Here is a 13717-nt window from a genome sequence, read left to right as displayed (position 1 = left end):
TTGAAAAATTTGGTGAAAAATTGTGTATGCAGACTTGCCTTTTTTTTTTCACGGTTAATGTGGACCGCAAAACCCCCTCCCCCACAAAAAGTGAAATCCATGGTTGGATCCTCCCAGCCTCCAGAAATATTCATGCATGTTTTATTTGGGTACCAGAATTTTTTATACGTAAAATGTATTATTACTTTACATATTTGTGACAAAAAACCTGCAGTACACATATTTACTTAAATCCTTAACTATTAAACATTAAACTGTAATTGTAATCCCTTCCCATTTTCATCCTTTTGACTGTAGTTGAGGAACATGGACATCCGGGGTTGCTCCACGGAGTAACGTTAAACTAGAGTGGAGCCTATAGCTGACTAAACATGATAACAAGGAAGCAGAACTTGTAACATTTTCCCAATGCACTCTCTTTTTCTAACCTTACTCCTTGACCCGTCATCGTCGCTTGTGTGTGAGTTTCACTTGGAGACTGCTGGCTTGAGGTACAACAACAGCTTGGACAAGATTGAATGGCTAAGCAATCTGTCAACCGATTCACGGGCACGCCGACACAATACGTGATTGGCTCCAAGTGCAACACAACCAATGAGGGAAGCAGTTGTAATCCACTCCCGCCCTGTTTCCCCGGGAACCAATCATGTGTCCTGTAGGAGTACCTGTGAGCTGGTTGACAGATTGCCTAGCCAGTCAATCTTGTCCAAGCTGTTGACTGTCTCCAACAAGCAGTCTCCACCTCACGGATGAGAATGCACGGAAGGAGCAATACAGTCAGTACAAAACTCAGCGATGTTGTCATTATTTGAAAGTTTGGGTGTAAACGTTGTTTCCCTGTTATAATCTTTGGTCAGCTATGGGCTCCACTTGAGGTCGACGTCCGAGGAGTGCAATAAGGCAATTAGTCTATTTGGCATGCACAACACATCTCTTTGCAGTATGGCTTGTTTTTTTGTTTTTTTTTAATGAAAAAAATGTGAAGCACTGGGGCCACGAAAATTTAAGATGGTGGCTATTGATGTACATTGTGAGATGATTAGTTTGTTAGCTTGAAAAGAACAACATTTGTTGGCTGTAATAATCTCATGTTCTTGCAGAGGGCTTGACATAGTGTTTCACTGTCTGTACATTTTTTTTTTTTTTTGCTATCTGTTGCTTTTGTGACCTGTTAATATATTGTGTATTTAAATGTGTTCATATTATTTTCAGTATTTTTAAAGACCTAGTATTTTTTAAGTGTAAGGAGTATTTAAAAGAAGTTTCTTTCTCTGGGATCTTCCTTATTGCTCATGAATGTATAATTCCCACTGGAGGAGGGATTGTGGTGATGTGATGTGATACAACTGGTCATTTTATCTGCGGCCTATAATAATTGAAATATAGACCAACCAGTGAAGGGTATGTGACTTAAGCAGACATTCAGTGTCTCTGCTAACAATGATTTGAAAAGTAGGCTGTTCCACTCTAGTTTTACTCCAGTTTTTTTTTTTTTTTTGTAACATATTGCCAGTTTTGTTTAAGTGATTTGGGAAGCAAGCTTTTAACCTAAATAAACAACAATTATGATACATTACTGTTCCTGCAAGCTCAGCTTTGCGGGACAACACCTTTTTAGAAATACCCTCGGTAAATAGACAACAGTTTTGTCAGTTATATTTAGATTTTTTTGGAACTAAATTGTTGTAATTGATGATTTGGTGATCAATATATGAATGGTTCTCCAGGTGAACAACAGTAACAAGAAAGAGTGGAATGGCATGATGGGAGAGCTCCTGGGGGGCCTGGCTGACATGATTGTCGCCCCGCTGACAATAAACAACGAACGAGCCCAGTACATTGAATTCTCCAAACCCTTCAAGTATCAAGGTCTTACTATCCTTGTTAAAAAGGTAAGTCAATCAGTTTGGCATGCTCTTAAATTAGGTAAGCAGCAAATGTTATACTTGGATTCTATATCCTTCTATTTGGGGTTGGATACCTGGGTCCCTGTGCGACAAAAAAGTGAGAAGTAAAGTCACCCACGTTATGTTGTCCTAAGCATTGATTTCTCTGTGTAGTAAACTAATAGGTCAAAACTCAGGCCCTACAACAAAACTCAGTTTTGAAGAGAGGAGGAAATGGATTATTATGGGGAATGACGTCAATAGTATTTGTTTTAGTGAAAGTAGAACGTCAGAAACGGAAATAATGTTTATTTGTGTCACAATGTTATTCATATGTTGCGATTTCAAACGGGGTAAGACAATTGAAATAACCACCTTAGCTAAGACATGTTAACGGAGATGCAGTATTCCAAAAACAAAAACACGAATTTTGACATAACCTTAACCGACCGTACCCCAAGATTCACTGCATGTAAGCGTAGCCAGCGCTTAAGGTTGAAAATTACTATAAAGTGAAAGACCATTTACCAATATTATTCTGTGTGTTTTATCTTAATACAGAAATTATGCAAGTTGGAGTTCATTGTTACATAAGGATTTTCAAAAGCTGTATTTTTTGTTTAACTCAGTGAACAGTCAACACAAATGTTCAAATGGTGTGTCACCACATTCATAATCACATCACTGTTATTGCCGTAGGGGCTGAATAACATGCTCGTGTCAAGGTTTACTGTTAGCTTTTGGTAAAATGTGAATGTCAAACTATTTTAAACAAATGTTTGTAGAGTATATGCATTTTTATTTATTTATTTCAGTCAAGCACCAGAACATTTTGGTACTTCATTACATTTACATTAGATATGCATCTGTACTTTATATTAGGTGGCAGATGTTTAGGGATTATAATACAAATATCTCATTCATATTACAGTGAACATACTGGGCAAAAAATTGCCAGCAAGACAGATATTTTGTTGACAACTCATCTTAAGTCATTGACAAAGTGTTGAATGAATGAACACTCGTAATGTGTGTTTTTAGGAAATCCCTCGCAGTACACTGGACTCGTTCATGCAGCCATTTCAAAGTACTCTGTGGCTGCTGGTGGGTCTTTCGGTACATGTGGTGGCGGTGATGCTTTACCTACTAGACCGGTTCAGGTACTTGGGGAAGCTGTGCGTGTGTGCGTGTGTCTGTGTGTGTAGGTGTGTGTTTGCACGCCTAATCTCTATAGATCCTCCACTCAGTTTAGCTGAGAAGACAGACAGAGGTGAAGATTCACCCCATCATCCAATAGCTCTATTTCTGCGCTTCCTTCTTTGTCCGTTTTCCTTCTGTTTTTCTTTCTGGCTTTGCTCACTCATGTTCAGTTTTTTTCCCTTGCCCTGAGGCTACCATGTTTTTTTTCTGGCACGTTTTCTGCAAGTGCTCCCTGAATCTCATGCAACCATAACAATGTTCTTCTTGCAGCCCATTTGGAAGGTTTAAAGTAAACAGTGAAGAAGAAGAAGAAGATGCCCTCACTTTGTCATCTGCCATGTGGTTCTCTTGGGGAGTGTTGCTGAACTCTGGAATTGGAGAAGGTGACTTGCACGCAGCGAAACAGAAGAGGAAATTTGTCATTTTGGGGGGAATGTGATCGTATTGTGACTTTAGATGTCAAAGGAACAATATTTAAAAAAAGCTTAGTCTGTTTCTTTGCTCTTTGTGCAATTTGACATGCTCCTGATGCGACGCCTCTTTTTGAAGATGACAGTCTAATAGCTTGTAAAAATGCTTTGATACTGTTTGTCTTGTAACAGTTTTATTCCTTTTTTCATCCTACCAATTTTCTGTATTTAGTCTTCCATTAGTTGTACGTTTTTGTTTCAGTTCTCCCCTGGTTCTATACATTACACAGCATAAACATTTAGGTCTCATGTTTGAATTGTGACGAGTTTTTATATTTGAATTGCAGGTGCACCCCGCAGCTTTTCAGCGAGAATCCTTGGTATGGTGTGGGCTGGATTCGCCATGATCATTGTGGCTTCCTATACTGCCAACTTGGCTGCTTTCCTGGTGCTGGATCGGCCTGAGGAGCGCATCACCGGCATCAATGACCCAAGGGTACATGAGGACACGACCCATGTCAACACTAAATCACTGATAACATTTCTAAAAAGAGTGCAGTCAGAGCTATAAACTTTGTCCCCTGTGAATTCAGTAATGACCAGTAGCTTAAGCTGTTTGCAAAGTTTTCTTTAAAAACATATGTGAAAAAGTGAAACCCTTGCTTTTCATGGATAGTGGTTATTTTTTTTTAATCTGCTATATGAATTATTTTTTCATATCCTTAAAAATGCTGATGTAGATTGTAGAAGACTATATAGATGGAATGACAAAAAGCTCCCAAAACATGATGTGTCTATAGAATGAGCCCACAAAAATGAAGACAAGATTTTCACAAAATGTGTAATATAAAATAATGCTTGATAAAAATGTCCAAAATGTTTCTTTTGACAAAGTAGAAATAACACAACATCGCTGATTTGACAGTAATTGGAGCCTCCTGTATCTGACTATTAAGGCTGCGGGTATTGAATTTACTTGGTGAAAAAGAAGACCAAATTGCATTTCAACCTAAGTATGAATGACTAACTTTTATAATTTTTTTCATAATCAACATTTGTATTTACTGAAATATAACCTAGGCGATTTGAAGCAACACTCTCCCCATGAATTTTGGTCAAACACTGATTTGAATCAGCCTGGTTTATTTTAAAAGTGATCGGGAGGAATGGCAACATATCAGGTTGTCGTCATCAAAATGTGCATCATTTATATGTAGTCAGTCTATTATAATGCCTTTGAAAAGTAATCCGACTCTTCTCCCCGGTAAATACAGGGTCTTGGGGCTGGTAGCTAGCAGCTTATTTATGCTAAACACTGCGTTTGATGCTGCCAACAGGCGCTGTACAAAAATAATGTCACCATAATTAAGTTGTTTTTTTAAGTGCCCAAATTGGCAGTTGAATGTGATTTTAGAACAATATTGTGTCGTTTATATTGGGCGTTGGGACCCACTTCAGGAGCAACAGGTGTGCAAGACAAAGTTGAGTCTGTCAAGTCAGCCGCTGTCATGACTCGCTGATGGGAACAATTTTAATATTAAAGCTCCTTGAGGCGTTTATGTCAATATATCTTTTGGTAAGTAAAATATTATTTTTTTTCAAGTTGGTCTCCTCACAAAATTATTTTCCATTATGCAACGCTGATGCCTGAAAAAACCCGAGTAAAATCACACATATCCCCTGAGGTGCCTTCACGTAACCTCAAGGGTGCTTGTTCACCATTTGAATACCACAAATCTGCTTGTAGGAAGCTTGCTATAATTATTTGATTATGGCATTACAAAATGTAAGTCAATATTACAAAAACAAGAATATGCTAACCTGCTCAACGTATAAATACGGAATTAAAGAACATGTTGAGATTCTGCAATGAGGAAGGAGGTTTTTACAAAAAAATAAACAACTTTGGGAAGTACTTTGCACGTCAACAACACCATGATGACTTTATGAAAAATGTTCTTCTCCTCAGCTCAGAAACCCATCCGACAAGTTCATCTATGCCACGGTGAAGCAGAGCTCCGTGGACATTTACTTCCGGCGGCAAGTGGAGCTTAGCACCATGTACCGCCACATGGAGAAGCACAACTATGAGAGTGCCGCCGAGGCCATCCAGGCAGTGCGTGACAAGTGAGTCTTGGCCAGGCCGCGCTGACCAGAGCGTCTTGGCTGGCTGCTCAACCTGTCAAGCACAAAGTCACTGCTGCCCCGGACAGGTTAAGGGTTTTGGGCGGGGGTGGGACACATGGACCTGTGGATCAGATGGAAGCCGTAGGACTTACTACAGCCATCTGTCTGATCCAGGCCCATGGCTCAGCAGAGAGCAAAGTCAGGCAGGTTGGTGTGGATTTAGCAACCACACGGGAACCAAAGACCGGTGGAGCTAACAGAGTGGAGGAGCACCCTTTTTCAGGTTGTACCCAGGTGAACATCAATGAGATGGGGGGAGTCGTCCTTACCCATCGGGAATTGGATTTCAATTGGGCCGTAGGCAGCCGTTCTGATTACTGGTGACTGCTGAATGAGACGCAAGATCTGGTGTGCGAGAGAGAGGGACGCCGACCGTAAATGTGCACTGTATGTAGATCATTGTACTGTTGCACCGTAACCCCTCCTCCTACTCCTCCACCTCCTCCCTCCTTCCTCCCTCCTTCCTCCTCCTGCCTCCCCCTCCCTCACAGCAAGCTGCATGCTTTCATCTGGGACTCTGCGGTGCTGGAGTTTGAAGCCTCGCAGAAGTGCGACCTGGTGACCACGGGAGAGCTGTTTTTCCGTTCGGGCTTTGGCATAGGCATGCGCAAGGACAGCCCCTGGAAACAGAATGTGTCCCTGGCCATTCTCAGGTCTGTCCCAGCCGAAGGTGCATTTTCGTCTGTTTTTTTTTTTTTTTTCTGTCAGTTTCTTATCTATATGATTTCAAGGTCATTCAATGACCATTTTTGGCCATCGCCTTATGTCACATCTATTTAGCTCCCCTTCCTGCCCTCGCTGTCTGTCTGTCTATGTCTGACTGTTTGTCTGTCTGTCTTTGACTGTGACCAGACTCGGTGTGCGTCTGATATAAGTTGCAATGAGGGTAGAAGCGACTCTAGCATCTCAGCAATTGCGCTGTACATTAACTGTCACCTCTCTCCCCATCACTTCTGACCCCTTGCAGTTCTCATGAGAACGGCTTCATGGAAGACCTAGATAAAACCTGGGTGAGATACCAGGAGTGTGACTCAAGGAGCAATGCCCCAGCCACACTCACCTTTGAAAACATGGCAGGTATGGTCCTTAAGGCGTAGAAAAAGCATTAAAAGTGATTGGACAAAAACTGCAGTGGTAAGTTACTGTAGCCCTTTTTTGTCCAATTCCTTTACCCAAATTTTTCTGAGTGTTGGCGTGGGTCATGTGTACAGTTTCTCGTGCCGTGGCTTCGTGGTCATTCTATCAGCAATGTGTGCTTTTCAGTTGTCCGTGGGAGCTGTTTTAAAAAGCGTGGCAACCACTAAGCATGACTCAACGTCTATGCTCAGTGGGAGAAGTGTGTGCTCTTAAGATCAAACAGTCACTCTTCTCTTTCCCTCTCCCTCCACACAGGGGTCTTTATGCTTGTGGCTGGTGGCATAGCAGCGGGAATCTTCCTCATCTTCATCGAAATAGCCTATAAGCGCCATAAAGACGCCCGCAGGAAGCAGATGCAGCTCGCCTTTGCGGCCGTTAACGTTTGGAGGAAGAACCTGCAGGTAGGAATAATTTCTTTTGTCCTAACCGAGGAAAAAGGTTCCATTACCTCCCACGCTTCATATAGATGTCGACTTTTCATATTAAAAGCGATGGTGATGAGAATTAAACGTCTTCATAGGCAAAAATATTCAACTATGAATCCCACAGCAGAGTATCTACATGAAATACAAGTATGTAACTAATCACCTTCATATCCGCATCATTCACTTTCCAAATTAGATATTAGTCTCATGACTCCTTGACACCTTACAAAAAAAAAAAAACAGCCATCTCTTTGTCCATGAGCCTCTATTATCGTTTGTGTAATCTGTTTAAGGTCAGCTCATGCAAACATAAAAAACAGAAATACAATTTCCAATCGGTGAAAGCAATCAGACTTAGTTCATCGCGCAATTCCATTATGTCATCATTGATTTTTTTCTTTCACTCTGGCTGCAACCAGAAGCTAACAGGACAAGCAGAGCATAAAGATTCACATCAATTCAATCCTGGTACAAGCAAAGGGCTTGAAGAGATCAGATATTTCTCTCATTATTGTGTTCAAACAGCAAAATGTTAGGGTTAGAGCAGCAGAAAATAATGAAAGACAAACAGACTTTTACATTACCAAGTAATGTTGAGAGTACATCCATTTAAAAGTATATATTATTACTAATAAAAATCCAGTTTTCCAAATTATTATGCATGTAGGATTTATTCTCTGTTTTGTGTTTTTTGTTGTTCATGGTATTTTTCTCAGGTTTATGCACATTTGCTTTCCCAATCCATTTAAACCACAAACTCTTTAGAGGTTTGATGATTATCTTTCCAGGAAATTACTAAAGAATGTTAATCACTGTTAAATGCCCAATGAGGCATTTAAATGTTTGAATGCACACTGCATCCCAATAGCGTGGAAAAGCAGAGAAAAATAGACATTTTCAAACTCATCATACTGTTAAATAATTTGTGCATAACTCAGGGGCTTATCCTGATGAAGACATATGAACAAAAAAAAGTTTAAGTGAGGGATTGCGACATGTTAAGAGAGCAGGTGTATAAAAAATACTGATGAGCACAAAGTAGATATTTTAGGTCACTGTTGACTCTTCAGTCCCAAGACTCTCCTCACGGGAGATCCTCCAGAGGCTGCAGCCATGTCCGTGGAAATCATTTTGTCATGTTATAACCATCCTATGCTGCAAAACACACAATTGAAGCTTTCCTACAGATAAGAAGAGAAAAACTAATGGTGGGGCTACAAATGGCCCTTTATCTCAACTCTGTTGAAGATCTGTCGAGAGTTCATTACAAAAACATACTGTAGATGAGGGTGGACTGTGGTATAGCTCCAAATGGCAATTCTTGCATCCTCAATTTACATATAGGTAGAAGCTGGACCTTGGACTCACAGCAAAGATACACATTTGCAATTGCTATTGACATTAGCCGCTGAATGACTGAATCGACTCAAATGGCATACTCATTTTTATAATCATTTTCATAATCATTTTTTATTTTTATTTTATTAAAAACACATCATATTCTAACAATTAGTTTTTGTATCTAATCTTCTAATCAATATTGATGATATGTTTACAAAGCCATATTCAGTTAACTCATTGAAACATGTCTGATTTTTGGTCAACACTGCCGTTTCAACACAAGGCAAAATTTTAAAATGAACAACTTAGCTAGCGCTTCGCCAATTTGTCCTTTAGTTTCGGCATCCAAATTTGCAAAACTCTTTATCTGTTTCTTACTTGCACGGTGTTAACCATCCAACGCCTATTTGTGGGCTGTCAACCCAAAACTACTTCAAAGAGCCCACTGACAAAAATATGTTTTGACACATTCTAACCTGAGAGGTGAAATTCTGATTTGATTACGAGAAGCCAATGAATAGGAGTTGATGATGGGGATTAAACCCTGCTTGTTTTTTTTTTTTTTAAATGATTTTAAAGTAGTTGCAATAATTGACAGCTGTTTGAAAACACTGATTAGCATAATAATTTGGAACAGTGTATTATGAGTTTTATATATATACATATATATATATATATATATATATATATATATATATATATATATATATATATATATATATGGCCCTTTATCTCAACAATGTTGAAGACCTGTCAACATGTGTGTGTGCGTAATTGTTGGATCTTCCTTGTTGAATGTGCACAAGACAACATATGTGAAATGCTGTATATATTTCCCACCTCTTCTGGTCGACTTGCCAGTTGTACAATAACTGGTATTAAATCTTGATTTATTTATTTTTTTTAAAATAGAACAGGCTCCCGATTTCCCTTTCCTTATAATGGTTTCACTCACTGAGTAAGGGTGGGGGGTGTGGTAGGGGTGGGGGTCAGCGAAGCTTCATTTAAAGGCAAGCCACAGTGATTTTGAATGTTAGCCTTGCGCCTATCTGTACATGATCCAGAACTGAGTGAAAAAGGTACAGTATAAAATGACAAGTGCCTGTCAGCAAACTTATGTCTTCTGAGAGTGTGTGTCATCTTGCTGACTACTATGTGCTTGGTGTGCGTGTCCTGACATGGATGTACATTTTGTGTACGTGTACAGCAGGCGAGTGCATGCTGGGTAGGTTGTGGGCGGGGGTGGGGTCGCATTACGGAGGAAGGAGAGGGACTCTCTTAGCCAAGAGTGGACCAGCATGTTTTAGATCCACGTCAACGACGATTACATCGTTTTTTTTCTGCAAGGCTAAACAAAGATGGCTCAAGCACGCTCATCTTTGCTCATTAACCATCACCAGGGCCTTGGAGCTAAAGATACACACGATCTTCACTGCGCTATCAACCGCTATAATAAGAGCTCATGCAAGGAGTGCAGAGGGAGCCCAAGAGCTGAGCTAATCTAATATGTCCTGTGCCAGACATTATTCATACTGTTTGGGTGTGCGGATATGTTTATCTCGTTTTGACAAATGCAAAATGACAACTTGGTTATATAGGACACAAAACCATCACCATGGAAAATCTACCATTGCAGCGTATGTGGTCTATTTCTTCCTCAGTGCAGCGACCCTGGAACCCCATTGCTGGCAATTTTTTTGACTGCTTATATGTCCTATCATGTATAAAAAGATGTTTTTACTGAAAATTCTCATGTTGGTAAATTGCACAAAACCCCATACATATGTACAGACAAGGGAAACCTCAGACATTGCACACTTCTGACTAATCAAAATATGTTCTTGGAGTTTACTTTTCACTCCCTCAAGCCTATTTTGGTTACCATATGCTGAGAACTCTTAAATACTTTATTGACCACGCATCGCTCTCAAACGTGATTTCACAACAACATAAGGTTGATTGTATCGAGAGTTGGGAGCAGCACATTTTGGTAAACTTTGGCATATTTTTTTCTGACCTGTTTGCTAAGAAGGGGGTAAAAATTCTTCAGGGGTTGTTTTGAACCAAGGTACTTGAATTACTCGATGACTTGTTTCAGCCCCAAATTTTCAGCATGATGCTCACCTCTGCATCACCAACTGGCTACAAATTAGGCTCACACATATCTTAATGTTAGTCAGTAGTGCACTGTCTGAACATTTAAAAATAAAAAAAAACATGTGATCTGAGTTGATGATGATAATGATGATGTTGATGATGATGATGATGAAGATGGATGCACCATAGCTGCACGCTCCTCTTTCTATGTCGAAATAATCAGCTGCAAGTTACCCTACCGATGTGATGGCCCTCCAATCCCTGCAGGGCTAGGGCTGTGCAAGAAGCCTAAAATGTCAAAGCAATTAGGTTTGAAAAAAAAAAGGAAATATATATATATATATATATATATATATATATATATATATATATATATATATATATATATATATATATATATTTTTTGTTCCTGAAGGAAGACACGGTTCACAATTTGCGATGCCCAAATGTGTCATTTCAAACTAACAAAAAGTGTCATTTTCCAACAGGAGATTCATGTTATTCTTAGTTCAAATCACGTAATGCCGTGTACCAATCACTCCTTCTGCCAGCTTTCATCATGCCGACTATCCCTGCCACTGCCCGCACGCCACCTGATCACATGTCATCAGGGGGTTGAGAGTAATGTGCTGGATGGCACAAATGTGCCCTTAAAATAAGTTGGACACGTAACCTGATGAAAAGGATGCACAGCAGGGCCAGTGCTGGAGATGATAAATTTGTCATGCTGTTTGTTTTGTGTTTATTTATGCTACGTTTTGCCATTTCTTATCTTTTCATCCAACCATGAAATGTCCTAGCATGATGAAATTCAGCCCACACTGCCCTGCCCCTCCCAGACACCTCCCCCACTTACTTTTTTTCTTTTTTTCCCCCTCTCACTCATTTATTTTACTTGATTCATGCAATGCTTTCTTTTGAGTATAAACTATATTGTAAGTATTTTCCTTTGACGCATCAGCTGACTTCTGGTGTATGATTTGCATCTAGAGTCTGCTTTTTATTATTAAAATGCATTTAATTTAAGTTCATTCCCTAATGTGTGGGGTGAATTTCCATTATACCCTCCATGGTATAATGACTATAAATGGGCTTCACTTATGACTGCTGTTGTATCCCTCTCCCATATGCGTTTAGTGGCTCTCCACTAACCCTATTGTAGCTTGACTTTTCATATCTGCCTGGCTTTGAATGTGGATGTTTGCTTTGCTAAGTGGCTTTTTTTCCAAAATATTTTCCCTTTTCCTTATCTCTTGGCTTATGCATAAGGATATTCTTAAATAATAAGTTGGATGGACATTTATTTTATTTTTCTTTTCTTTCCCTATGCAGCCATCTTCCACTCTAGAGACTCAGGATGTAAGAATACCTTAATATGAGTTCTTACATGCACACAAACACCCAATTGTTGAACTGAGAGTAGTGATGGGGCACTCTGATGGTGATGGATATGGTTAAAAGTCTTTTTTGTAACTTTTTAAATAGGATGCATGGTGAAACGTTGGTAAGAATCAAGATTTTTTTTTTAGCCCTACAATGGGTGTTGTTGATGAAGAGCAGTCGAAACTATAACGCGAATGCTTCGGCAATATTTGGGATAGCTTAATTAGTGAAACATGTTGTCACATCCGCTGACATCTTTACTACCCATCACTCATTCTAATGCATTTCTAGGAGCCCAACGATTGGACTACCGTGACATCTTTGCGGTAACTGTGTGACAGCTTGCATAAAATTTATGAGTGCCCTCATATCATACGGTTACACCCACTCTCACATCCTGAACACTCTCTATCTTCCTCTTTGCTCATTTTGCTTCCATCCAATTAGAGCGTTACACTTGAGGTCGGTTATTGGAGTGGCTGGGAACGGGAGAGCCAAGTGAAAGCAAGGTTATCTCCCCAGGCATAGAGCATGAATAATGTTTCTACATATATTCATTTTAGGATAGAAAAAGTGGTAGAGCAGAGCCCGACCCCAAAAAGAAAGCCTCTTTTAGGTCCATCAGTACCACCCTGGCCTCCAGCATCAAGAGACGTAGGTCCTCCAAAGACACGGTAAGGAGACCAAGAAGCAACATCTTCCCTTGTTTATTCTTCCCGCTCTATATTCTTCTCCTCTGTCCTCTCTGCTCACATCTCCATATCCGATCACGAGGGTGTGCCATGCTCCACTCATCCATATCCACAGGGCTCAGCTGCCTCTGCCACTTGTCTGTCAGTTCAGCATTCGATCCACCATCAAGCATCTATAGCGCCTCCACTGACTGGAGTGCTTCAGTGCAGGTCAGGTCAGGCCGTGAGCTAGCTTGAGACGATATCCGGCGTCTATTCGTAGGGGGGATATTAGTCCACAATAGGGGGGGTGATTAAAAAAAAAAAAAAAAAAAAAAGCTGCCAGTGGTGCTTTGTCTTGGGCTGCTGATTTGGTTGTGGAATCTGCAAAATGTTTGGTCCTCGGACATGTCGTGATGCGTGTTCCGTAAATGGTCGTGCGTGTTTTCAGTGTTTGTGATCAGTGTTTTTGCAGCTTTATATTTTATGTCTTCGCCTTTTCTTTGCATCAGTCTTGCACTTTGTCTGTTTGTTTGTTTATTTGGGGGTTGGAAGCATGTCGTGCTGTTCTATCATTTTATCCAAATTTCTATTTCCAAGGTGATTATTTGATGGCCAAGCCTGCTGAGAAGAAAACTAATAAGGTTTCAAACTGATCCAGCTGTCTGTTCCAGGATTACTCGTGGATTTATTTTCATCAATATTCAAATAATTATTTGTTTTTGCTTTGTCATATTTTGCTGTCATAAATATTATTTATTTTTCAGTGTCCTTGTCATGAACTGTCTGTGACTTTTCAGGGTATTTGCAGGTGGTGGAATCTTCTTTTTCTTTCTTTTGTTTGTGACTTATATGAGGCCGTGGAATCTCACTGTGCGACGATACAAACTGACTTATTTTGTTTTTATTCCTCTTTGAATCTCTGGTTGTCGCAAATTGAGGCAGTTCAGTGTTCAAGCGCCAGTCGTCGCATAGCACAC

At 40.0% G+C, this 13717-nt stretch overlaps 1 protein-coding gene across 9 annotated transcripts in view; it reads left to right on the top strand.

Moving 5' to 3' along the window:
* The window catches only part of LOC148411465 (glutamate receptor ionotropic, NMDA 1), a 38408-nt gene that overhangs the window by 20327 nt on the left and 4364 nt on the right, over positions 1–13717 (top strand). For 4 of the 9 annotated variants that reach the window (XM_088435447.1, XM_088435446.1, XM_088435445.1 and 1 more), the window contains 10 exons: positions 1728–1892; positions 2928–3046; positions 3357–3469; positions 3844–3992; positions 5466–5623; positions 6175–6336; positions 6651–6760; positions 7076–7221; positions 12016–12042; positions 12630–12740. In XM_088435447.1, the coding sequence (XP_088291573.1) occupies positions 1728–1892; positions 2928–3046; positions 3357–3469; positions 3844–3992; positions 5466–5623; positions 6175–6336; positions 6651–6760; positions 7076–7221; positions 12016–12042; positions 12630–12740 (1260 nt within the window). Of the gene's footprint in view, positions 1–1727; positions 1893–2927; positions 3047–3356; positions 3470–3843; positions 3993–5465; positions 5624–6174; positions 6354–6650; positions 6761–7075; positions 7222–12015; positions 12043–12629; positions 12741–13717 lie in introns of those variants that run through there. The other 5 variants (XM_088435451.1, XM_088435450.1, XM_088435449.1 and 2 more) reach the window with 3 other exon arrangements.

This window comes from Hippichthys cyanospilos, chromosome 15 (genome assembly GCF_059441005.1).
Source record: "Hippichthys cyanospilos isolate Australia breed blue-spotted pipefish chromosome 15, RoL_Hcya_1.0, whole genome shotgun sequence".
NCBI classification, from domain to species: Eukaryota; Metazoa; Chordata; class Actinopteri; order Syngnathiformes; family Syngnathidae; genus Hippichthys; species Hippichthys cyanospilos.
The sequence above is the reverse complement of the archived record's forward strand: the minus strand, read 5'-3'. Positions and strand labels throughout refer to the sequence as shown.